General features: G+C 42.7%; 1 protein-coding gene across 1 annotated transcript in view; it reads left to right on the top strand.

The window, feature by feature from the left end:
- FRAS1 (Fraser extracellular matrix complex subunit 1) overlaps positions 1–27,636 on the top strand; it is a 446,975-nt gene that overhangs the window by 225,380 nt on the left and 193,959 nt on the right. The window contains exons 15-18 of the mRNA XM_060093094.1: positions 1,805–1,948; positions 10,389–10,529; positions 12,315–12,455; positions 13,981–14,157. Coding sequence (XP_059949077.1) covers positions 1,805–1,948; positions 10,389–10,529; positions 12,315–12,455; positions 13,981–14,157 — 603 coding nt within the window. The remainder of the gene's footprint in view (positions 1–1,804; positions 1,949–10,388; positions 10,530–12,314; positions 12,456–13,980; positions 14,158–27,636) is intronic.

Consider the following 27,636-nt stretch of genomic DNA (forward strand, 5'->3'; position numbering starts at 1 on the left):
TAGTGTTGGTGGCTTATCTCAACACAAACAGTATTCTCATGTACCACTTGGAAGTAAGGTGTTAAATATAAGTGGAGTTTGTAGGGCACCCAGAAGTGTGCTCAGCAGAGTTAACAAAAGAGATATGGACTCTGCCCTCATGAACGTTATGGTCTAGCAAGGGAACCAGATAATAAATAAGTAAACTCTGTCCATCTTTGCTTTCCACCTGCCATTGTCATCTCTTACCTGGACCAGAGCAGTCAACTCTACACTCATCTCCCTGCCGGTATGCAAGTCCTTAAGCCGTCTCTACATGGCATCCAGAGAGAGCTTTTAAAAATCTAAATCGGGGCTTGTGTCTATCCTATTTAAGCCCATTCACGACTCACATTGCAGTTAGGATAAAAGTCCTAATTTCTTTCCATGGTCTCCAAGGTCAAGTTTCATAGGGCCCCTGCCCACCCCTCCAGCCATGAATCAGACCACTGTGCCCTCTGTTTCCCACTGTGCCCCGCTATGTCCACCGGGTCCAGTCACAAGAGGAGCCTCCAGTTCCTTGAGCCCCCAAGCGCCTTCCCTTCTCAAGAACTTTGTTCGCACTGCTCTCTGGCTCTCCCTTTGGCTGGCCACGTCTCATCCTTTAGGGTCTTCCTAAAGTCAGTCCCTTCCACTTCCACTACTGTTATTCTTTATCGAAGAGCTCTTCCTATAGCACTTAACAGAACTTGCGATCATCTCTGAATTTGTTGAGGAGAAAAGTTGTCTGAAAAGAAGGCCTTCCTGTGCAGTTTAGACCTGAGAGGAGAGGATTGGATCTTGAGATGTGCCATGCAGGCATCCTTTCTTCTGATTCCAAATGGATCCCTAAGCAAGTTACTTAGGTATAGTTCCCAAGTCACTTGTGACCAGCAAAAGCATTCTCCCTGCCAATTCTGGTCCGAATGAATACCTCTGAAAAACAGGTTATGTTCCACTGTGAAGCAAACATTTTGAAAATCAGAAGCATGGGGTGGGGGATGGTTAGCCATACAGACAGTTTACCAGATCTGAATATATCCAGTCATTCAGAATAGGCCTCTCTTTATACACCTGCTAAGGTGAAGAGCAAGCATGAATAGGAATTAAAAAAAAAATCAAATGCTGGAAGAGGGGGAAATGTTCAAGTCTTAAAGGAACACCTTTGGTCTGGAAACAACATATAGTTAGAAACCTAAGGTAGAAGAGAAAATCAGCCTTTGTGAGTCCTCAAGATATATATTTAGAGCAGATGCTACTGGGGGGTGGGGGGAACCAGAGGCTGAGTTCTAAGAGTTGTGAGGGAGGGGATAGAAGGGTGGGGATGGGGGAGGGGGAGAGATGGGAAGGGAGGGAAAGAGCAATAGAAATCGAGCAGTACCGGGTCTTTCAAGGTCTAATCAAGGACTAGAGTACATGGCATCCCTCCTTAACTGATTCTCCATGTGTTGGAGGTTAAGAGCAATTATCTAGTTGAAACTTGGTTGGGTGGTTACAAAAGGCAAGGTGATGGAGGGCCATCTGATTTCATTAGACAGACCGTACTTATCTAGAAATTGATTCCCTTCCCTGTGATTCCCATTACTCAGTAGCCTTTGATTTCCTGTTCCAATTCTCTTAGCAGTAATTTATGGAAGTTGTACTTCTGGCCAACAGAAATAGGGTTTTTTTCTTGGGGGGGGGTGTTTTTTTTCCTCCTGTGGTGCAGGTATGTGCATAGTGAAGGAGTGAAAATCCTCCTTGTAAATTCTAAAGCCTTTGAAGAAAAATGGCAACTAGTCCTTTCTACCGTCTTTTGTTCCTGCAGCCTGCCACGCGTCCTGTGCGGCCTGCTGGGGTCCCACAGAGAAGCACTGCTTGGCCTGCAGAGACCCCTTCCAAGTGCTGAGAGAGGGCAGCTGTGAGAGCAGCTGTGGCGACGGGTTTTACAACAAGCAGGGGACCTGCAGTGGTAAGTGTCCGGCTTTGCAGGCCAAAGCAATTTTCCCTCTTCCAGCCTCCCTTGTTTCATTCAAATCATAGCACCGAAAATCAGTTTCTTTCACTCAACAAATATGCAAATGCTGGTAAAATTGACGGTGTTTTAGCAGCTTACGAAACATGCTTCTTTTCCACTGGCAGAATCCCCATTAATACCTTTTTCTGCAACTGCTCGTTAGGTTGGGAGCTCTCTGTAGCCTCCTCCTGTATCTCAAGACCACGAGGCTCAGGCTGCTTGCTCCAGGCCCACAGCTGGAGGGAGAGGAGTGGGGCTTCCTTGCTCCAAATGCCAAACTCTTCATCAACACCAGACTGCCTTCCAAATATGCATGGGGACAAGACACTCTTAGGCCAGCCAAGGGCCAACCTGCCTTCAGTGTTGGTGCCACTGAATTAAAGCTGAAGCAGTTATTGTCTATTCTACCTTTAACAACCATTACAGACAACAAGAGTTAACCCAGCATAGTGCTTCCTGTGCTGAACCCTGTCCCAGGTGCTTTCTAAACATGAACCAATTGAGAGGCAGGAATGTATTGGGGGGGTGGGGGGTGGAGCATGACCTTGGGCAAGTTACTTAATCTCTTCCTGTGTCAGTTTCCCATTTGTAAAATGGGAACAATAGTAGTACCCGTGGCACACAGAATAATGGTTCCTCAGAGATGCCCACGTCCTAGTCACGGGCATCTGTGAATATACTGCCTCAGATGACAAAAGAGACTTTGTAGGTGTGATTAAGGTAAGGATCTTGAGATGGGGGAGATTATCCTGGATTATCTGAGTGGGCCAGCGTAATCACAGGGGTCCTTATATGAGGGAGACAGGAGGATCAGAGTCAGAAAAGGAGATCTGAAACAGGAGCAGAGGTCAGAGTGATACCAGGGACGGGCTATGAGCATGCAGGCAGCCTATAGAACCTGGAAAAAGACAAGGAAATGGATCCCGCACCCCCCTGCCAGAGCTTCCAGAAGGAATGCAGTCCTGCCAATGCTTTGATTTTGGGACTTCTGACCTCTTAAGCTTTATGATAATAAATTTGTGGGGTTTTTTTGTTTTTTGTTTTTTTTCTTGCGGTACGCGGGCCCCTCACCGTTGCGGCCTCTCCCGCTGTGGAGCACAGGCTCCGGACGCGCAGGCTCAGCGGCCATGGCTCACGGGCCCAGCCGCGTGTGGGATCTTCCCGGACCGGGGCACGAACCCATGTCCCCTGCATCGGCAGGCGGACTCTCAACCACTGCGCCACCAGGGAAGCCAGTTTGTGTTGTTTTAAGCCACTGAGTTTGTGGTCTTTTGTTACAGCAGCAATGGGAAACGAACACACACCCAGCTCAGAAGGCTGTTTCAAGGACTGAGTTAACATATGCAAGGCATTGAGCACAGTGCCTGGCACGGAGTAGGTGCTATGTGAGTATTTAGTGTTTAATCCTCACAATTTCGTGAGGTAGTTATTATCATCCTCATTTTTCAGGTGAAGAAACAGAGAGGTTAAGAAACCTGCCTAGGGCTTCCCTGGTGGCACAGTGGTTGAGAGTCCGCCTGCCGATGCAGGGGACATGGGTTCGTGCCCCGGTCCGGGAAGATCCCACATGCTGCGGAGCGGCTGGGCCCGTGAGCCATGGTCGCTGAGCCTGCGCGTCCGGAGCCTGTGCTCCGCAACGGGAGAGGCCACAGCAGTGAGAGGCCCGCGTACTGAAAAAAAAAAAGAAACCTGCCTAAGGTCACGTAACTAATAAGGGGCAGAGTTAGAATTCATGCTAGGTCTTCTCGGTTTAGATCTTAACTGCCTCGTCGCTGCTCTACTGCTCCCTGTAATGTGATACCTCCTTATGCACCTCTGCCCATTTTCCCCTCTCTTCTCCTTCTCCTCTCCCTTGATCCTCCTCTCCCCCTTCCTCCTTGTCTCCCTATCAGTCTTTAGATCAGCCGGCTACCCCTATGGACATTGCCAGGTCCACAGGTAGGCACCTGACGGTGAATGAAAGGTTTGAATCCAGTTTATCGTGATGGCCATACCTGTTGAAAGGCCTGATGACTTTTTTTAATAACTGAGTCCACTAAATCAATAAAAAATGTGTAGCCCATAAAACTTTCTTGAGTTATTGCCCTCATGTTGTTTGCTGAGCAGGGCAACAGCACAAATGAGATGATCTTTGGGACCTGACAAATCCACTTGTCCTAGGGAAGGGAGATACCCCCTGGCAGCTGCTTGCTTAAAGCTGTGCAGGGATCCATCAGCATCGCTGGTGTGAGAAATCTCACTCAATATGGACAAGTCACAGGTGGCTTTTGTGTGGATTCAGGAGAGAACAAGGAAAGAAAGGCAGGCTGCCATTACCCTGAGCATTTTAATCTTTTTCTGCTGACATTGCTTTCCTGTTCAGTTAAGCCAGATGTATTCTCTAAAGGTCAGCAGATGTCAAATCTGCACTAACTTAAAGGCCTGAAGGCATTTACCCTTTAACTCCCCAAGGAGGCTGGCTACTGTCACTGACAAGGAGTGGTGACACGGACCTGCTACCGAGACGATATTATCTGGAATGAGAAAGCAACTTTTGCTAGGGATGCATGTATGTAAAAGGAGGGGTGGTTAGTGTGAGCCTGAGGCGGTGAGGGGTGGGAGTCTACTTGGGCAGAGAGTGAAGAAAGCCAGGTCTCCTTGCAGACTGGAAGAATTTTGAAAAAAGACTACTGAACAGGTGGCTTAGGGAGAGAGTACACATCTGAAATGCTATCTGTATACATTTTGAAACAAAGCAGAAAGAGAACTTTCAAACAGGAGGATGGACCATTGTTGACATTAGTCAGCCAACCAATCAATTGATCAATAGGTAATTACTGAATGCCTGCCATATGCTTAGCAGATACAAGACTTTGTGATGCCATTGGCATTGATCAGTGGCCCTTTTTGATAGACAAGGCTGGAGTTTAAACTTTTCATAAAATTGTTCGAGTTCTCTAAGTTTGTATCAAATGCCTTCAGAGAGGTTCATATAAATATTTTCTAAAGCAACAGTGAACCAAGTCGCTGATTGGTATCGGAATGTTAATTAAGATGCTAATAATGCCAACTTACTTTCAATTCAGATTAGTACTATTTGAGATAAAGACCAGCTGGTGTTGGTTTAATAATTTATAACCAAGCAACCCATATCTGTAGAAATCTCAAAGTTGAGTGCTGAGAAAAATCCAGCACAACCTGTTATAAATGGTGCTATGCCCTGGCTGAAAGAATTTACAACCACCAAGTTTGTCTGTGGTACATGCTTTGAGTTTTACAAATATTAGATATAAGGCGTGGGGAAATTCAAAGGACAAAACCTCCTCATTCTTTAGTCATGTAAGTACTTGAGCTGTTATGAAGGGCTTTTCTGACTCTAGCTAACACAATAAATCAAAGCAAGTTCAGAGGTTTCTGTTAGCTATTCTCGCTCTCTTCCTTCCCCCTCTCCTTTTTTTCTCTTTCCTTCCTTTTATACCGATTTCCCTTCCTCACCTAGGAACTATTTTAATTTTTTTTATCTTCTTGTTTTTATGGGCTCATGTAAAATGGGTATTGTTTTCAGTGAGTATATGTATATGTATGTTTTTCTTAAATGATACCATGTTATAGAGTTCACGTTGTTCTTTTTTCACTCAGCGGTATGTTTTTCAGATTCACCCAGTTGCTATATCATCTAGCCCTTTGTTTCTCACTGCTACATAGTCCTTCCTGGTCTGCATCCCCTACAGCTCTCCCATCTGCTCTCCCAGGGACGGGATCCCTCACTTCCTTCCATCTGCACACCACCACTAGGGAGCACTGGTGAACAACCTCCGACATGTCCTTTGATGAACTGGGTGGGAGGTTCCCTGGGGTGGATGGATAACCTGAGAGCAGAACTGTTGGTTTCTTTTAATTTTAATTTAAATTTATTCTTTAATTGTTGACTCTGCATTTTCTTTATGTGATAAGTAGTGCCAGGTAGCTCACCAGCATCTACCCTCCCAAGCATAAGGGCTCTTTCATCTCTACATCCTGGCCACCATTTGACATTATCAAACTTCAGGGTTTTTTTCTGGTCAGTAGGTATACAGGGACATCCTATTTTAAATTGCACTTTTCTGATTATTAATGAGTTTGAGAATATCTTCAACTCCTGTTGGACTTTTGTGTTTCCTCTTTGATAAATTGCTTTTTGATATGTTTTTCCCATTGTTTCATAGGCCTTGCTACCTTTTTATTGTTGATTTTATGGAATTCCTTGCACCTTATAGATATTAACTCTGTCAGTCATAAATATGCAAACATTTTCCCATTTCGTTACCTTTTAACCTTTAATGTGGTGCCCTTCGTTGAACAGAAATCTCTAATTCATCATTTTTCACTTTAACATTTTGCTTTTGAATTTTTGTTTAAGAAGACACACCCTGCTCAAGTTCACAAAGAAATTATACTGCAATTAATAGAAGAAATTCTATTAATTTCACAGTTGTTTCTTTATGTAGGTTGTTGATCCATCTGGAGTCCACTTCTGTACATAAGTTTAAGTAGTGGTCCAGTTTGATTTTTTCTCCATTTCATGATCCAGTTTTCCCAGCATCATTTAATGATTCAATCTAACCTTCTCCATTGATCCTTATTGGATATTAAATTTCCATATGAACATAGGTCTGTCTCTGAGCTGTTTGAGTAGTCCAAATTTCTATCACATTGTTTTGCTTTGTTTTGTCCCTTAATTTCTATTGCTTTGCAGTATGTCTCAATGTCTGATTGGGCAAATTCTCCCTTTCTTTCATCTTCATTTTTAAAGTTAACTATTCATGAACTTTCGAGTGTTTATTGAATTACTAATAAAATTCAACTGGAAGTTTTATTAATATTGTATTGAAGTTATAGACTAGTTTGCGGAGAAATGACATCTTCCTAATAATTTTATTTAAATTTACAAATTATACGCCAAGTATTACTTTAGGTGTATCCTAAAACATTCGTTCTGTAATGTTTTTATTGTTGGGCAATTCCAATTTTTAAAAATTTTCTGCAATTCTTTATTTCTGGGAAAATCCACTTGGCTTGTAGATTATTCAGTTCTGTGGATATGTCAGTTCTAGAATAGAAGCTTCAGAAGTTTCTGGAGGGTAGGAGAGAAGAACGCTTTTTAGATTAATTTTTGCTTCTTTGATCCAGCTATGCGTTGAGGGGATGATTTTCTTTTTCTCTGATATGAAGGCCACTGTCTTTGTCCATTTACTGAAGATTATCTTGCCTTATCTGTGTGCTTCTAGAGAGATGCTGAATCCTCTAGGATTCAGGGTGGAACATTTGGCCCCATCAATTGCCATCCTTTTCCTCAAGTTCTTGAAATCTTTTTCAGGAAGTTAGTATGGTGTAGGTGGATTAAGAGAACAGACAGAATAAATCTCAGTAGTTCTCTATTCCTGAAACACTGATTCTCTGATAGTGAGAAGAAGTTTGTTTTGCCTGTTTTTAAAGAATTTAGCTAGTGAGCATGGAATAGATTGAGTCATAGACTTACCTGCAGCTGCATTCACCCTCACCTCCCTTTTCTACTCAGAAAAGGACTTTCTCTGTTCTGTTCAAGTCTAATCTCTCCATCTGTACTTTTGAATGTAACTCCCCTTTTTTCTCCCAGATATGCTTTCAACAATTATCCTACCTCTTCTCTTTTTAAAAACCTTTCCCGGGGTCTATATTTGCTTTGGCCTTTTACAGTATTGGAGAGACAATACATCTCCTTACCCCACCCCCCCCCTTTTTTTTTTTTGCGGTATGCGGGCCTCTCACTGCCATGGCCTCTCCCACTGCGGAGCACAGGCTCCGGACGCGCAGGCCCAGCGGCCACGGCCCACGGGCCCAGCCGCTCCAGGGCACGCGGGATCCCCCCAGACCGGGGCACGAACCCGTATCCCCTGCATAGGCAGGCGGACTCCCAACCACTGCGCCACCAGGGAAGCCCCCCCCCGCCCTTTTTTTTGATTGGAGTATAATTGCTTTACAATGTTGTGCTAGTTTCTGGTGTACAATGAAGTGAATCAGCTATATGTATACATATATCCCCTCCCTCTCAGATCTCTCTCCGCCCCTGCCATCCCACCCATCTAGGTCTTCACAGAGCACGGAGCTGAGCTCCCTGAGCTATACAGCTATCTATTTTACACATGGTAGTGTATTTATGTCAAACCTAATCTCCCAATTCATCCCACCCTCCCTTTCCCATTCTGTGTCCACACGTCTGTTCTCTACATCTCTATTCCTGCCCTGGAAATAGGTTCATCTGTACTATTTTTCCAGTTATTTCCCCTCTATACCCTTGCATTCACAGCCAGGAGCTTTTAAAGGAACAGCTTACAATCATGACCTTCACTTTCATTCTGTCTGATGACTCCACTGAAATGGTTATGGCACAGGTCACTCGTGTCCCAATTTCTAAGTGAAGTGAACCCTCTTCAGTCTTTATTTGTCCTCTCTGTACTGTTAATGTCTTCCTTCTTGAAATTTCTTCCTTTCTTGGATTCTTAGCCACCATACTCCTGTTTTCTCTCCTACCTTTGGATCATTTCTTCTTAGTTACCTTTGCTAGTTTTTTTCTTTTTTCAGTAAATGTTGGCGCTCTCCAGATCCTTGACTACTTCTTTCTTATCCTTCATGCTTTTACTGAATAAATCAACTAATTTCTGATTTCAACAACCCCTATGTGATGACCCCCAAGCCTCTCCCCTGAGTCTCAGAACTCTAAATCAGGCTGTTTATTGGACTGCGTGTATCCCAAACTGAGTCTGTCGTAATCCCCCGCTCTCCTTTTTGTTTTCCTTGAGTGGCATCACTCGTCTCCATGCCAGACCCCAGGCAGCCATCTGAGACACTTTCACCTACACAGCTCTCAAATCCATCACCTCATTCACAGCCTTGATTCAGCTCCCAGTCATCTTGTTCTGTGAGCATTGCTATGCTATTCCAGCAAGGCCCCCAACCCTCCTTCCTCACCCCTCCAAACTGTCTCCAAACTAAAGCCAAAGTGATCTTTCTTATACACAGACATAGCCATATTTTTACCTTGTTTAAATCTGTGTAGGGGCCACGGACGTCTTTCATAGGATGAGAATCTAGACTATAGAGTTTGGCATACAGGTTACTATGGCCCTTCCCACTTTTCCAGCCGAATGAACTGCTGTTTCCCAGGATTTCCCAAGCTCTGGGCCTGTACCCGCCTCGCAGCTTTAGCCAGGAGTACATTCCCATCAGCTTGGCATGCTCTGACTCGCTTTCCAAGACAATGCTCAAGGGTCATTTCTTCTATGAATCCTTTCTTAACCTTTCATACCTCCTACCCCACACACATTCTGTTGAAATTTTTATTGTGTCTGTACAGACCAATCTGAGTGATATGTTTAATATTGCTAATATTGCATATGTTTATCTCCCTCTGGTAGACTTAACAAGCCCCTTAAAGCAGAGACCAAGATGATTTGGGTTTTGTGTCTCTACCACCTGGCACAGTACTTGACACAGAGCTTAAGAAATGTTTTGGGGGCTAAATGAATAGATAAGTGAATGAGTAGATCCTGGAAGGTTGTGTGAAGTTCAATGATTTCATCCAAATTTTGTAACATGACCTTGCTTAGTAGAACTCTGAATTCCTGAATTCTCTCTCCAGCCAGGGTTGTCAGATAAAATATAGGGTGAAATATTTGGGACAAACTTAAACTGAAAAAGTATTCATTATTTATCTGGAAATTCAAATTTAACTGAGCATTTTTATTTGCTAAATCTGGCAACCCTACCGCCAAGGCTGTTTTGACTTTTTTTTTTAATAAATTTATTTATTTATTTATATTTTAAATTTTTGGCTGCATTGGGTCTTTGTTGCTGCTTGTGGGCTTTCTCTAGGTGCGGCGAGAGGGGGCTACTCTTTGTTGCAGTGCGCAGGCTTCTCATTGCGGTGGCTTCTCTTATTGAAGAGCACAGGCTCTAGGTGCACGGGCTTCAGCAGTTGTGGCTCGTGAGCTCTAGAGCGCAGGCTTAGTAGTTGTGGCGCACAGGCTTAGTTGCTTCGCTGCATGTGGGATCTTCCCAGGCCAGGGCTCGAACCCATGTCCTCTGCGTTGACAGGCGGATTCTCAACAACTGCGCCACCAGGAAAGTCCAGCTGTTTTGACTTTAAATCCCATATTAAATTGGATACACTGGTAGGTGGGCCTCAGAGTATTTGTTATGCTTAGTTTAATGAATAATTATTTGTTTCTCCTTCAACTGCGAAAACAGAAACGTTGGAATCAAGGAAATAGAACTTAGCTGAGCAGCCAAAGAATGTGATTACTATGTTGATACCAACTATGCACGCTGTAAAGAATAGACTTTCACTTCTCCCTTTGCTCGCTATTGATTTTCTTTGATGGGTTTTCCTCCCACTTAGCTTGTGATCAGTCCTGTAAGAGTTGTGGCCCCAATAGTCCCAGATGTCTTACCTGTGCTGAGAAGACCGTGTTGCATGGTGGGAAATGCATTTCTGAATGTCCTGGTGGGTACTATGCTGATGCCACTGGCAAATGCAAAGGTAAGACATGGGTAATTGTTATTATCGTCATCATCATCATAATCATCATCAGAAAAGTATTTAATACATGTTTGATTATAGATGGTGCTTTATGCTGCTCATTTGGAAGTTTGTGTGCATGATGGAAAAATGGCAAGTTAAAAGGAATATCTTTTCCTTATTGAGCCTATGTGTATCTAGTACACATTAGATATCCAGTGATCTCATCATTAGAGATCACTGGATCTTTTTGAAATACCAAGAACATCTTTAAAATCTTTACACAATCCTTGTGTACTTGTAAACCATCACTAACTCAGGTTGTAGGTGTGACAGAATCATTCCATAGATGGCATTTATAAGCACATATATTGGCAACTACAGCACACCACAAAAATAAAATTAAAAAGTAAATCAAGTTTGGTAGATTATAAAGCTGAAGTGTGTACCTATTAAAATTTTGGTTTTATGTGCTATTTATATAGTGTTTCTTTCAGATTTATACAACTTAAACTATGAAACATTCCCATTTGAGATGGGAACTTATTGCTGCCTAGGACACCTTGATTGCCCTTCTTCTCCAAAACAAACACACATATTCTTACTTCCACCTGTTGGCAGGATATTTACACCTGTTCCACACCTTGTCTTATTAACCTCCTGTTTGTTTGCCAACCTCTTTACTTATACAATGTTCATCCCTTTTCCTCAATATCCTGCCCTCAACGGTCTGATCCTGTCCCCACACTCCCCTCTCCCAGCTCCTGACCATGGTCCTCCAGAGCCTTCTTTTTTTTTTTTTTTTTTTTTTTTTGCGGTACTCGGGCCTCTCACTGTTGTGGCCTCTGTCGCCGTGGAGCACAGGCTCTGGACGCGCAGGCTCAGTGACCATGGCTCACGGACCCAGCTGCTCCGTGGAACGTGGGACCTTCTCGGACCAGGGCACGAACCCGTGTCCCCTGCACCGGCAGGCAGACTCCCAACCACTGCGCCACCAGGAAAGCCCTCCAGAGCCTTCTTGCAGTATCTCACTCCTGTCCCTTAGGACAGCATGGTACCATCTGCCTCTTGGAGCCAGAGATGTCCCACTGTTACCAACCAGGACAAAAGCAGCAGAGACGCATGCCTGACATTGCCATACATAGTGGTCAGATTCTTTAATATAATTCTTACTTAGAATCCTAAAATGTCCAGTTGTAAGTGTCTTAAATGACCATTTAGTCCAACCTCTTGCCATACATATGCCAAGTAAACTAAGCCTGGGGAGACCCAGACTTGGCTAAGGGCATAAGTTAGGGGATAGGCCTGTCAAAATCCCAGTGCTCCCAACATCCAGATCCATGAACTTTCCCCTCTTCCCTATTCACATGGGAGTTTTAGGTTTAGACAGACCTAGGGCTAAATCCCAGCTCTACTACTAATTAACTTTGTGATCTTGGGTAAATTTTTTAACTCCCCAAGACCTCGGTTTTCTCATCTGTAAAATGGGGTTAATAATACCTACCTCATAACGTTGCTATGAAGGTTAAAAGTAGCAATATGTATAAAACACTTAATACAAACATAAATAAAGAGTAGCTAATAACTAATTGATAGAACATGGTGAAAGATGGATAAAGGGGCAATGTGGGCAGTTCTGGTGCTATAACCACCTTCGAACACATATATCTCTTGATTTTGTGCAACAGCTGAAGGGGGATTGAGTGATAGATGAGAGGGCTTCCTAGCACATAAGGAGCCTGGCCAAGAAGTAGGCACCCTAGTCACCTCAGTCCCATTGTGTTCCCCTCTTCCTCTATTCCTCAGTTTGTCACAACTCGTGTGCCAGCTGCTCAGGACCCTCGGCCTCTCACTGTACAGCCTGCATCTACCCCCAGGCCCTGCGCCAAGGCCACTGTCTGCCCAACTGTGGAGAGGGCTTCTACCCTGACCACGGGATCTGCAAAGGTATCACTGGCGTCATCATCATTCTTGAGAGACTTTCCCATCACAAGGACATAGATATAAGTTACTTTTCGGGGCAACTTTTCCTCTAGTATATCCTATATGGTTATGTATGCATTATATGTTTTTTTTTCATTACCAAGGGATAATCTGAAAAACACATTTGAATATTTGTGAAGACACTCAAAAGGGTATGATTTTTCTGGCCATTCTTTTTTTTTTTTTTTTTTTTTTTTGTGGTGTGCGGGCTTCTCACTGCAGTGGCCTCTCCTGTCGCGGAACACAGGCTCCGGACACGCAGGCCCAGCGGCCACGGCCCACGGACCCAGCTGCTCCGCAGCATGTGGGACCCCCCCAGACTGGGGCACGAACCCGTGTCCCCTGCATCAGCAGGCGGACTCTCAACCGCTGCGCCACCAGGGAAGCCCTTTCTGGACATTCTTGAGAGGAATGTCATTCCCTGTACCGTGGTACATTAAAAGAACCCAACTCTTATTTCCTTCTTTTTCTGTTCTCTGACCGTTGCTAATGTTTTTCTTAGTCTTCATTTTGTTTTTCCCTGAAGAACTTCTTTTTGTTAACGATACTGTTGAGCAAACTGAGAGTTACTAGCAATGCCTCTGGGTTGAGTAAAATGGAAAATCTTCAATAGCTGTTTGCCAAAAAGGCTTTGGGCTCATTGGGAGGACAGTCTCATTTGAGTCTTTTGAAACTAGAACATTGGGAGCAAACATTTTAATTAAGTAAGGTTAACTTATGTTTACTTATACTTAGGGCACCTTGGAAAAGAATGTGAGAATAGTTACAAGAAAAATATTTAAAACAGGGATGCTGCCATAAATATTCCAAAAAAGAAAATTTAGAGAATCTTTTAAAGGACAGTAGAGTTCATTATATCAGAATGTGGGCAGAAGAGATTTCGAGTACTCTCTTTGGCTCTGATTTTCACCAGTAGCCAAGGAAAACCAGAAACTGTGATGGATTGTCAAATGCTTGCTGCTGCTCTAAAGGGGCCTCTTCCTTGTCTAGAAAAGCAGCCTTTCCTCACATAAATTCTAAGATAAATTTGTTGCCTGGACCCCTCTATAGTGAGTGTTGGATGCCATAATGGACAGCAACACAACTACCATTTTTGCACAAAATACAGTAACGGACCTTATATAGGAATGCTTCTTAAAATCTCCCATGAAAACTGAGGCTGTAATGTTAAATCTTCCTCCACTGTATGTGAATCTCTGGAGAACCAAGCCAATATTGTCCAGTTTGCTTTTTTTTTCCCCCATGATATAGCCGGGCAGCTCTTCCAGGACCTGAGAGATGTGACTAGCTAACATCATCCTCATTTGGCCTCTCACAGATATTGTGTTATTATCACCTTGGGCTTTGTATAGAACATTAGAAAAACAGTTTCCTGAAAAGATGTATCTGCTGCACTTTTCTGAGTGATTTTGACTTAATTAGGGACTCCCCTAGGTTGCAACATCTATCTGATCCTTGGATTTTTCCTGCATTTTATTCCTCTTGGCAGGCTGTCATTCCTCTTGCCTGACTTGTGTGGGTCCAGAGCGCTCTCAGTGCACCCAGTGTAAGAAGCCAGAGGAAGGACTGCACATTGAGCAGCTCTCTGGGGCAAACATCACCTCTGGCCAGTGTCTGTCCCAGTGCAGAGCCCAGTTTTACTTGGAGAACACTGGGCTGTGTGAAGGTAAGTAAGCCTGATTTGAGGAAATGTTAGGTAGCTTCTGGGCTTACCTATTGAGGGAATCCTGTGAGGTGGGACCAAAGCCAGAAGATCTTGGCTTTCCCATTCCAGTGGCTCCTGGATGCTTGTGGATGGAGCAGAAGACCGACATGCAGAAGAGTGGCCCCCACTGATGTCCTCCTTCCCTTTGTGCATGATAGGTGATCTTAAAGAGCTAGTTGCGTTTACCCCACTGTCCCCAGAGTTACACTCTCAGAAATTCCTGGTGGGAGTTCTTTCAGAGACAGTATGAGTAACCGAGACAGACTCGGAACTCATTGTAGAATTCCGTTTCTTATTTGTACAATTTGCTACTCTTAATATGAATTGGTCTCTTCAGGGCAAAATCTGGACTTCTGTCAAAATTTAGAAGTGATTCCTGCCATTGTTTTGGCATATCATCTACAGAGAATTGATGCCATCCTGAATAATTTGACTCAGAGCTGGGTCATCTATAAGTGGTTGAAGATGAGATGAAGGGGAGATACATATAATTTCTTGGGAGGTAGGGGAGGCCCCCCTCTGCTCCTACAAGAACGTTCCTTGCTATTGGATGAAATTTTTAACTCTCAAGCTACTTGGAAAAAAATTCTACTTATACTTTTCATTGTAAACATATGTTCATTAAAGAAAATTTTGAATGTAGAAAAAAGTAAAAAATTAGTCTGCCCACCGTCTACCAGCTAAACCCAGTTGCCTTTACTATTTTGCTATAATATATCTGAGTCTTTTTTCCTGTCCTCTTTGAGTTTTTATTTTTGCAACGTAACTGTAAGCATACTGCAGACTCAATTTTGTATTACAAGCTTAAAATTTAAAGTGGCTTCAATTTTACATTGGAATGTACTCCCACGTGGACATGCTGGATTTCAAGGTTAGGTTAAAAGATTCTGGACACAGTGAGTTATACTGCATAGTAGAAATATGCAGAATTGGAATACAGAGACCCCAGACCAGACACTTCAGCTGTCTGAGCCTTTACATCCACAGCATTAGAATAGGAATAATTATCTTTCACACAAGGTTTTTTTTTTTTTTTTTTTTTTTTTGCGGTACGTAGGCCTCTCACTGTTGTGGCCTCTCCCGTTGCGGAGCGCAGGCTTCGGACGCGCAGGCTCAGCGGCCATGGCTCACGGGCCCAGCCGCTTCGTGGCATGTGGGATCCTCCTGGACTGGGGCATGAACCCGCGTTCCCTGCATCGGCAGGCGGACTCTCAACCACTGCGCCACCAGGGAAGCCCTCACACAAGCTTTTTGCCAGGATCTAAGGAGGTGCAGAGTGTGAACGTGCTTGGTAAATTGTAAAGCCCCCATGATCACTTGGTATAAATTTCGGTCCATATACTCAGGTATTCACTAACATTATAAGGGTTACCCGCTGCTACCTGGGATGCACCAGGCTCCAGGGGTTTTCATGGTGTCTAAAATTCGGGGAGGGTCTCTAGTCCCCAGACATGCTGGTTTCCACCCATATATGCACTGCCCAAACTTTCCATGGTCCCTTAAACTCTTGTGGCTCTGTTTCCACAGCCACTTACAAAATATGGGAATCTTTGTCACTAAGAGTCCCAATGCCTTCCCAAAGCACACACCACAACAGCCTTCCCTTCTGATCCTAGGACAAATAAAGAAGAAATCTTCCCAGGTTACTCAGAGTGGTTAACCTCTGCCTATGGTTTTGATCGCTTTCTTAAAAATGAAAAATAGGGAATTTAGAGAGGGATCAGAAAAGAGAAACAAAAATAATGAATAATTTAAAAGTTAAATTGTTGGGCTTCCCTGGTGGCGCAGTGGTTGAGAGTCCGCCTGCCGATGCAGGGGACACGGGTTCGTGCCCCAGTCTGGGAAGATCCCACATGCCGCGGAGCGGCTGGGCCCATGAGCCATGGCCACTGAGCCTGCGCGTCTGGAGCCTGTGCTCTGCAATGGGAGAGGCCACAACAGTGAGAGGCCCGTGTACCACAAAAAGAAAAAAAGTTAACTTGTTAATATAAATTAGAGTAACCAGGGTTATTCAGCTAGAAAATAATATTCCTGTTGATTTGGTGCACACCATGATGCAGACTGTGAGAAATGCCTTATTTGTTTTTTTTTTTCACTAGGTCCTGATACCAGCCTTATGGGGTCAGTGAACAAACTTAGGTTAGATGAAGTTAAGGCTGTAACTTGCTCAGTGTCATGTAGCCAGTACAGAGTAGAGTCCAGTGGGAACCTGAGTCAGCCAGGCTCCAGCAGCCATCCACTACACCAGCATGCTACTATAATATGGTCGCTGAAGGGGCAAAAGCACAGCATTGCAGTGCCGTAGGATTGAGACGTCTTAAATTTCAGAAGGCATCCTTGACCAAGGGGAATGTTCTGGGAATCCCTTTTACAGACACCTTTTTAAAAAGATTAGAATCTAATCCCTCTAGAATGATTTAATTATGGTCCCCTGTGAAAGGGCTAGATTGACCTCTTGAGGACCTTGTAGCCCCGAGATTTTATGCTAATTCACACACTATTGTTAGGTATCACACATATAGCTCTCCACTCACATTTACTACCAAATTCCATGCAATCTCTGCTAGGGAGATTGTTGTACTCAGTTTATTAGTGATGAGAATGTGGTAGAAAGAGGTTAATTGAGTTGCCCAAGATTCCACTGGGAAGCTGAGTACAACCACCAATTGTTACCAACCTTACCTAAGTATTAAGTGTGTTGATTGATGTATTTCCTGTCACTCGTCCCGTATCTCTGGCTACCTTTCTGCCTTCCCACAATCTGTTCCATTTTCAATTCTGCCGAAGCCTCGTCTCAGAACTCAGGCCTGGGAGCCCTGTGAGAATGCATTGGGCATGCCTTCTCACACACACGAGTAATACCCTCTCCTCTTTAAGGAACGTTTTAAAAGGTTGGAGTTTTTGTGTGTGCCACTGAGAGTTGATTTTTACAGACCTTTTCATCTCAAGTGCTTTTCTATAAAGAAGAAAAAAACCAACTGTTTTCTGGAACTCTCCCTCTTCCTTTCTTTGAGACTGCAGCACAGAGGGACTAGAATATGGCCGCGGCTAATGAAAGTGAGAGGCAGATGCATTACAGGAAGAAGCAATTTACTTTAGAATCTGAAAATTGTCAGAAGTTATTATAAAAGTTTCTACTCTGAGCTACATGACAAACCCAGGAATTATCTAGTGGAAGATGAAGCAAATTTACTCAAGATATTTGACTAAGATCCAAGTCTGTGATTGAAGGATGAAAAAATATAAAATTAACAAACAGTGACCAGAGAGAATATTGTTTATTATTAGCTGGAGAACAGTCTGTCTTTATTCATTCCTTCTACAAATGTTTCCTGAGTATCCCCTGGGTGCCAGGCATTTTCTAGGGACTTGGGGTGCCCTCGTGAATGAGTCAGATGAAATCCCTGCTCTCATGGAATTTGTATTCTAGTGAGAGAAACAGAAAATAATAAATGAAAAAGAACAGCAGCAACGAAACCCACAACATACACTTGGCTAGTGGTCTGTACTATGAAATCCACATCAGGGAGATGGGGAAGACAGAGGGGTGGGCTGAGGTAGGCTCCAAAGCAGAAGCACTTTGGTGGGATGGGGACAGAAACCTGCGTGTGTTTTTCCTGTGTTTTTTGCTCACTCTCAGAAATGAACTTGGGTACTTCAGAAGATGGAGCTTTGACTTTATACTTCTTTTATACACAGCCTCTGTGTTTTCAAAGTGTAGCTAGAATTGCTGGTATGAAATAAAATCTGTTACTAATTGTAGAAGATAATTTGGAGGTGTTTTCAGTAGTCCTCCAAAATTGTACATGTTTAAATATTAATCTTGAGTATTAGCTAAAAGGACTTCAGTAATTTTATCCAGAGTTCATCTCACCTGTTTAACTGATTACTCACTAGCATTGACAGATTCTAGTTTCTAAAACAAACAAAAACCCCAAGAAACACCTGTCAGTACCCTTGCACAAATAAAACAAAACAAATTAATAAAAACCAGGCCTTCCAAAACAAGATCAAGGACCATCCCTTACTTTTTCATTCATCTTCCCCACTAAGTTTCCATGCCTTTGGGAGCTGATGTGAGTCTAAATGAGGTCTCCAGGGTAGAGCTGGATAGGGACCCCTACGTTGCCCAACTCAGGGGCACTATTCTCATGGTAATTTATGTGACTGGTGACTTCTGGAGTCATTTAGTGACTGGGCAGCCCAGGGTGGATGGACAGGAGGAATGACCTGGGACTCCTGTCACTGGGAGGCCTCTCCTCTCTCCTATGGGTATTCTTAAGATCAGATCAGATTGCTCAACTCAGTCTCAGGTTCTCCTTTTAAAAAATCCTGTATTTTTATTTGCTAAGTCTGGGTAACCTAGTAATAGATGTTTTTGGTTTTTTTGTCTATATTTTTTAAGTTTCTGTAATATGTAAAATGCATGCAATGTGAAGAAATAAAAATTAGGATTTCTTAGAAGTTTATATAATTGAGAGATTATATAAAAGAGTGAGATTATATAAAAGAGCAGAAGTTCTCCTTCCACTCTTGCTGAAGATTTTTTTTTTTCATTTAAGGGATTCAACTATTTTGAAGACCCAGTTTTTGGTTGAGGTCTCTCTGTAGAGCAAAACTTCTCATAGGAAACTCCTGAGAATCTTGTTAAAATGTGGATTCAGATTTCGTAGATCTGGGGTGGGGTCTGAGCTTCCGTGTTTATAACATGTTCCAGGTGAGGCTGATACTCCTGGTCCAGAGACCATAGTTTGAGTAAGCAAAGCCTCTAATTAAAGAAGGATAACTACACCACTTTATCATATCACTGGTGTAACTTCTTTCTAACGATAGCAGTTTTAAAGAAATCTTAATTTTTACTTCTCATTGCATGCATTTTACATATTACAGAAACGTAAAAAATATAGACAAAAAACCCAAAAACATCCAATACTAGGTTACCCAGATTTAGCAAATACAAATACAGGATTTTTAAAAAATCTAATGTAAAATTCAATGCTAAAAATTTTGAAAGCCTCCATCAAATTACTTTAAAGGAAAAGATTGATTGCCAAAATCAGCCCAAGAAGACATAGAAAGCCTGAGTAAATCAAAAGTCATACATAAAATGGAAAAGGTTCACAAAGAACTTCCTCAGAAAGAGGACTAAGCTTAGACAGTTTAATGTGTGAGTTATTAAAACCATCTAAAACCCAAATAAATAAATCTTATAAGATTATAAAATCCCAGAGCATAGAAAAAGCTAGTATATTTTAGAATACACTTATTTTTTGGTCCAGCATAACACTAATGCCAAAATTAGAGCATTAGAAAGAAAAAAACTAGAGATTCTAGATAAAATTCCTTTAAAAAGATCAAATTGAATTCAGAACTATGTTAAAAGTTTTAATGCTTATATAAGGTTATTTTAGTACTGTATAGATCAGCTCATATTGAGATACCTATTAGATAATTTATCATGTCAAAATGTCAAAGGAGAAAAAATATGATCATGGTTATTTGCTGAAAATCTAACTAGATCCATAATTGATTCTTTTGTTTTTTTGCGGTACACGGGCCTCTCACTGTTGTGGCCTCTCCCGTTGCGGAGCACAGTCTCTGGACGCGCAGGCTCAGCGGCCATGGCTCACGGGCCCAGCCGCTCCGCAGCATGTGGGATCTTCCCAGACTGGGGCATGAACCCGTGTCCCCTGCATCAGCAGGCCGACTCTCAACCACTGCGCCACCAGGAAAGCCCGATTCTTTTTCTAAAATCATGATCTATTCTTCATATACGGAAAAGCCTCTTAGTAAATCAGGAAGATGATTATATAAAAAATATAGGATTAGGAAATAAAAATATTTAGCACATAAAAATTGAAATGTTTAGTATGCCCAAGTATTACCTGAGATATTCTAAAATATTTTTCACTCTTTATCTGAAATCCAAATTTAACTAGGTGTCCTTTATTTTATCTGTAAATCCTACCTATAACCCTTCTATCTTCTATCTTTTAAACTTTGATATAGATTCTTAGTTATTTACACACACACACACACACATATATATATATCACTTTATTGTTTATAAAATTATATACAACCAAGAATTTGGTTGGAAATCATGTGTGTTTATATTTACTCCTATTTTATAGGTGAAGAAAGTGAGGCTTAGAATGAACCAACTAAATAATAGCTTAGCAGTGGGGGATCCTGGGCTCTAATAGAGGACATGGTTGCTTAGGAAATATTTCCTTCTTTCCAAACCTAGATCCTTTGTTCTTCATTTTGCCCTAGAGCTTTACAATTTGATTTCAGGCCAGGCCATCTCAATTAATGGTCCAGCTCAGTCACCATGTCAACAACTTGGCAGTGGTGGAGCAGCATGGGATATGAACATAGTTGGTTTGATTGGACTACCCACATAATTGCCCCAATTCTGTGGCAAATTAATGATGGAATTTTTTCAATTCCCATACAGTTCGGCAAGAGGGTTCAAGATAATATAATTTTGAGGAAATTACAAGTTTTATTTTAAAAATGAACTCTGGGGACTTCCCTCGTGGTCCAGTGGTTAAGTCTCCAAACTCCCAATACAGGGGACCTGGGTTTGATTCCTGGTCAGGCAACGAGATCCCGTATGCCGCAACTAAAAAGAAAAATCCCGCATGCCGCTACTAAGACCCGGCACAGCCAAATAAATAAGTGTTTAATAAAAAAATTAAAATGAACTCTGTAGTACAATAATGAATTTTACCTACATATCTTCTAATGTATTATGTCAGTAGAAACACTGTGCTTCAAAAAATAATGCAGAGATAATAAACATCACAGTGGGCTTCCCTGGTGGCACAGTGGTTGAGAGTCCGCCTGCTGATGCAGGGGACACAGGTTCGTGCCCCGGTCCGGGAAGATCCCACATGCCACGGAGCAGCTAGGCCCGTGAGCCATGGCCGCTGAGCCTGTGCGTCCAGAGACTGTGCTCCGCAACGGGAGAGGCCACAACAGTGAGAGGCCCGCATACGGCAAAAAAAAAAAAAAAAAAAAAGAATAAACATCGCAGTGGCCCCCATCCCTGCATTGCTGGCTTTTCATTAAATTTAGAATGATCACAGAGCTTTGGTCAGGGAAACATCAGGGAAACTAAATTTTTCCAAGCCTTCTTTTTCAGTCTTGAAGATAGTATTGCCTCCTTAGACGGATCTTACTGCATGGGGCAAAATTGCACAAAATCAATACAGGTTTGGTATCCATTTTTTTTTCTAGTTTTATTGAGATATAATTGACATATAACATTGTATTAGCTTAAGCTGTACAACATTATGATTTGATATATGTTTATGTTGCAAAATGATCACCACAGTAGGTTTAGTTGACATCCATCACCTCACATAGTTGCAATTTTTTTTCTTGTGATGAGAACTTTTTTTTTTTTGCGGTACGCGGGCCTCTCACTGTTGTGGCCTCTCCCATTGCGGAACACAGGCTCCGGATGCGCAGGCTTAGCGGCCATGGCTCATGGGCCCAGCTTCTCTGCGGCATGTGGGATCTTCCCGGACCGGGTCACGAACCCGTGTCCCCTGCATTGGCAGGCGGACTCTCAACCACTGTGCCACCAGGGAAGCCCGTGATGAGAACTTTTAAGATTTACTCTCAGCAACTTTCAAAAACACAATACAGTATTGTTAACTATAGTTACCGTGCTGTACATTAGATTCCCCAGAACTTATTTATCTTATAACTGGAAGTTTGTACCTTTTGACCACCTTCACTCATTTCCCCTCCCCCCAGCCTTCCCTGCCCCCCAACAATGACCAGTCTGTTGTCTGAACCTCATCCTTCAGCCGAGCTCTAGCTCTTGGTTGTGTCTTAAATTTTGTGATTGTCCAAGTCACTTTCTTTGTCCTCAGTGGCACCCCGTAGGTGAGGGTGTGCAAAGCCCTGTCCCTGTCTCAAAAGGGAGGATCTCAGTCAGCACCTAGATGCTGTCTGATTGGATCTGGACCCTTCTGCAATGGCTTCTGAAGTGTGCAAGTGAACCTCTTTCAGAGAAAGTCTGGGAGGTGGGTTTTCTGTCCACTCCCTCTGCACTGAGCCCCAAGGACATGGGTAGCCAGTTAAGAACTGTTCCTCTGTTTGCTACAGTCCTACTGAATCCACGTACTCAAGCCCTGCTGATCACCAGAGTCAGGCCATCAAGGGGTGTGTCCTCTGGGTAGCAGCCACAAAAGCCAGGGCACTGGAAGTGCACACAGGCTCTTTCCAGGAAGAAAGAGTGACCTGGAGCCAGGCAGAGGGAGGGCCTGACCTCGCGCCCAGGTCTCAGAAGAGGATTGCAGGCACTCAGCCTCTTATGTGTGTGTTAAAGTAGAAGCCTGACCCTCAGGCTGCAGCTTTTAATGTATGCAAATACGTGTCTTTCAGGAAAAGACTGGGAGATGGGCACTTCTGACTGATGCCTCTGCCCTGAGCCCTTGGGGGACAACCACCACAAATCCTAGGGAGCTTGTGAAGAACTGTTTCTTTGTATGCTCTAGTCTTAGAGGTTTTCTGGATTCAAACCCTTTTGGCTTTCAGAGTTAGAGTTTTGGGGTCCCATTTCTCAGATGGAAGTCTTAAAGTTGGGGTGCTAGATGTTAGTTCTAAACCCTCAACTCCTCAGGGAGAAGCTGGGTGTTGTGAGTTCCCTCCTGATTGTATGTCTCTGCCTTCCTACCCGTTTTGATGTGGGTTTTTGTTTTTTTCTTTCCCCTCATTCATCTAATGTGTAGGAGTTGCTCAGCTAGTTTCTGGATTTCTTTTAGAGGGAATTGTTCTGTGTGTAGCTGTAGATTTGGTATGACCATGGGAAGAAGAGAATTCAGCAGCCTCCTATGTTGCCATCTTGGACCAGAATGCCCATTTCTTTTTTTTTAAATAAGAAAATCCATTGATTACTTTGATTAATTAATTAACTTGCTTTGGGTGAATGGGAAAAAGTAAAGTACATTGTGGTATTTTGATCTATGTAGTTCTTAAGATTCACTAAAGGCCTTAAGGCACAGACCTTTAATTAAAGAAATAAATGGGGAGGGGTCGGCGTGCTCTGTTTAAGAGTATGTTACTATTTATGAAGTTGGGATTCCCTTGCATTAATTGAATAAAATACGTAGCGTCTGTATTAAGCAACGGTCTTTAATGTACTCCCTGGAGTGCTGACATAAGCTGTACAAATGCATGCCTTCTAGAAATGTTCCATCTGCTTCACTTTCCCCTTCTTGCTTTTATAGCATGGGTGTGCTAGGCTTTGGGGATTGAAAGACGAAAAAGATAGAGACCATACCTTAAGGAAAGCGTGATCAAGTTGAGAAGACTGACACTGAACAAGTAATTAAAAGAACATGATACAGGTTGTAATGGCTGTAGGCACAAAATACAGGAAGAACACAAACAAGGAGACTGACTGTTGCTGGGAGAGGGTATGAGGAAAGATTTGCAAAGGAAAACCGCATCGTCAGGCTGTGGAGGATGAATGGGAATTCACCAGGAAAGAAGGTGGGAAAGGGCATTCTAGGCCAGGGAAACAGCAAATGCAAAGGCATGGCATATCTGGAGAAGCATCATGCATTTGGTACTCCTGCAGTATAAAGTCCAAAGGATGAGTTGTAGGGAGTGATACTGGAGACATGGGGGTAAGTCCTGTCATGAAGGGCTGTATGTGCTGTGCTCAGGAGTTTAGACGCTACAGCTTTTAGAGAACCAGTAAAAGATTTTAAGTAGGGGAATAATTTGGTCAGTTTGCATTTTATAGTGATCTCTCCGGCCGTGGTGTGGCAGGTAAGTTGGGAGAAACAGTGGGGCTGGTTAGAAAGCTGATGCACTAATCCACATCAGGAGTGATGTTGAAGGTCTACACTAAGGGGCCATGGGGGTGGTTAAATTGGGATATTAGAGATTTATGAAGTGGAAGTCAACCTACCTTGGCTGTGTTGTGGTGATGGAAAAGTAGAAGTCTTAAGGATCTCAGCATGAGTGTCTTGGTGAATGGTGGGGTAAAGGTGAACCAGGGAATACAAAAGAAAGACCAGGTATGGGGTAGGCTGTTGGGTTGGAGGTGGATAGTGAGTACAGTTTGGACAGAGGGAACGTGATGCCATAATTTATAACAAGTAGATAGCGATTGAGCTTGGAAATGGATACTGGTAGTATTGGGGGAATGAGGAATATGAGGTGCTGGTGAAACACCAAGCAGAGATATCCCTTAGGCAGTTAGATTTATGTGATTAGGGTTCAGGGTAAAAGTCAGAGCTGTACACATAAATCTGGGACTCACCAGCCTGGAGGTCATCATTAAAACTATGGATGCTTGCCCACGAGTGAGAAGAAAAGGGCAGAGGGTACAATTTTGGGAAGCTCCAGTATTTATGATGTAAACAGAGAAGGGCTGAAAAGAAAAGATCAAAGAGAAAGGAGACCTAGAAGTATCTGCCAGTGTTTCCATCCACCTACACTGCCCCCCCACCTTCGTACTTGCCCACCCTTTCAGTCAGCAGAAACTCATTTACTGAGAACTTGTGACATGCCCGGGACAGGTATTGCGGGAGTCACAGAGATGGAGATGTGATTTTTACTCTTTAAGGGTCCCTAATCTAGTGCGGTGTTGGGGAGGCAGGTTAGATCAAGTTCATTAAAAAAAGAAAGAAGGAAAAGAAGGGTGAGGGAAAGAGGGAGAGCGATTTTATTTGACTTCACTCCTTTTTTTGTGTGTGTGGTACGCGGGCCTCTCACTGTTGTGGCCTCTCCCGTTGCGGAGCACAGGCTCCGGACGCGCAGGCTCAGCGGCCATGGCTCACGGGCCCAGCTGCTCCGCGGCATGTGGGATCCTCCCAGACCGGGACACGAACCCACGTCCCCTGCATTGGCAGGCGGATTCTCAACCACTGCGCCACCAGGGAAGCCCTTGACTTCACTCCTTTTAACGTTCATCCCTCATCACAGTATTCCTACTGCATATCCTAGAGGATTTTGATATTTACATCATAATTTGAAAGACGTCTACCTCCAAAAATTGTTTTGACTTGAAAAGCCAGGAAATTTTATATATGAAAATTGGGATGCTGGCCCACTTTTTGTATTATTAAACAGAAAAAAAATAGTAGTAGTGTTCATTGTCTGAAATTTAAATAGAAAATAAAACAAAACAAAAAATTGATATGTTTTAATTGTCTGAGGTAAAATTTTTACCGGAGTCAGGTTGACTGGAATTTACAACCATCTGAGGACACTTTTAGTACTGACACTATTAGTGCTTAAGCAGCTCAGTTATGCTTTTTCAGAAATATACTCAGCCATCAACTGGAAAGCCACTCTCTAAAAATGTAGTGTTACATGGAGAAATTATTCATAGAACTTTTTTCAGATCTCTTACATATATGCCCTGTAATGGAGTTAGTCTTCCTTGAAGGATCTTAGACTTCAAACCAGAACTGCTGCTATGAAATCATTCCATAGCATGATAGACCCTCATAAAAGTCACTAAAATAGTGTAGACATTTCCAAAACCAGCACAGAATTGAAGTTTCATGAGCTTTTTTTAAAGATGCAAATGCCTGTAGTTACAGAAAGAGAGTATCATAAAGAAAAAAATACATTGAGAGGAAGGTCACCCAGCATATCTTTTTCCCTCTGTGCCACACAGCAACTAACTAGCTCATTATCTATTTGGTTCTTAAACATTTCTAACGAAGGCAATTCTGAAGTCTGCCGTGGGGATGTCCAGTGAGGCTTATTTCTAAAATCTACTGAGAGGCAAAGGGCCTTTCTCCTGGAATTCTTGGCCCATCAACCTTTCAACTCATTTGTCCTCATTGCTTTCTTGTTTTATATAATTCAATAACAATCTTTATTCACATTGAACCAGGTTATCACATTGATTTTGTGACCGAATGGAACGAGCTGAAATAAGTTGTGTGCTCATAATGCGTTAATTCACCTTCTCCCAGTTTTCAATTCCACAGTGATATGCTTTGATTTCCTATTTATTAAGGAGGTATAATAGGAAGAGCTAGAGATTTTAGCAATCTTGTAAAGTTTAATATGAACATATTAGTATTATCATAAATATATTTAAGTATGTAGAAGTATGTTGCTTCCCCACATCATCGTGGAAGGCTTTGTGTTGACAATATAATTTAGCTGTTTTTTGAAATATTGCCACCTGACTTTCTATTACATGCTGTTTCACTTTGCGTTAAACGTCTTAAATAATGAGCTAATGTGTACCTCTCTTCTATAATATTTGCTTACCTATTCTATTTTTTTTAAAGAGGAAATATTTTCCCAGTGATTCTGAAAATACTTGGAAAAAAATTACTGTGACTTGTGCTATTAGAGTTGTTAACAAGGCAATGTAAAAAAAAAAAGGAAATTATTTTAAAACGTGGAACTCTGGCTCTGTTTTTCATAGAGTAATAAATACTGTTGAATAGATAGAAAGTTCTGCAATGTATCCAGGGAGGATCATCAAAGTTTTATCAACCAGTAAGGTGGGGTGTACTGCCCCATTCAAATGGGTCCTGGCCTTAACTCAGGAGCAGGGTCCTGGAGGCCTCCTGGTACAGGTATTAAACCTTTAGGTTCTGGGTTATGGATGAAGCAGGGTACCAGGGTGGAGCACCAGAAGGCTTAGGACAGCATCATATACCAGCCATATACCGGGAGTTTCGTACTTTAACAACCAGTTAAACTGCTGGACCAGGACATCCTGGCTTGTAACAGCCCCACATAAATCAAAGATTGAAATTTGCATTTTTATTGGGGGTTGGTGGAAATGGAGACCTCAGTGGGGTAAAATCCCATCTGGTTCTTCCAAGCTGCTGGTCTCTAAATCTTCCAGGTGTTTGATAGAGGGGGCAGAGGAGGCAAAGAGGGGACTGAAGGATGTGAATCTTGTCCATTGGAGAGAAGGTGGCCTGAAATGCATGGGGTCATCCCATGCATTGTCTTACAGTTGTTTCTCCAGCACCTAGACCTACTTGAGGCTTAGCAACAAATGAATGAATGAATGATTGGAGGTGAATGACTAGCTGTTTCAAATTGTAGATTTTGTTATTATTCAGATACGGTGAGGCCAAAAGATCAAGAGACGATTGCTATAGGAGAGAGAGTTTGTTACTCACAGTTCCCAAGAGGAAGGCCATGTCACATCATGCAGGGGCCATACAGGGAAGCACTAGAGTTGGTCAGGAGGCAGAAGGAGCAAGGGGAAAACGTGGGCAAGAGGCTTTATTGTGGTTTCTGTGGGAAGAAACGAGTGAGGCAGGGTAAACAACCCCTGTAGGGTCCACACCAGTACGTATAGTTTATGCCCTCATTTTATACATGATGACGAGGGAGCCTTGAGAAATTATATACCTTAGTCAAGGTCACAGAGTTGTGATGTGATGCTCTTATTCTCTGTTATACTCCATCCCCCATTTATTA

Source organism: Mesoplodon densirostris, chromosome 1 (assembly GCF_025265405.1).
Source record: "Mesoplodon densirostris isolate mMesDen1 chromosome 1, mMesDen1 primary haplotype, whole genome shotgun sequence".
NCBI lineage: Eukaryota > Metazoa > Chordata > Mammalia > Artiodactyla > Ziphiidae > Mesoplodon > Mesoplodon densirostris.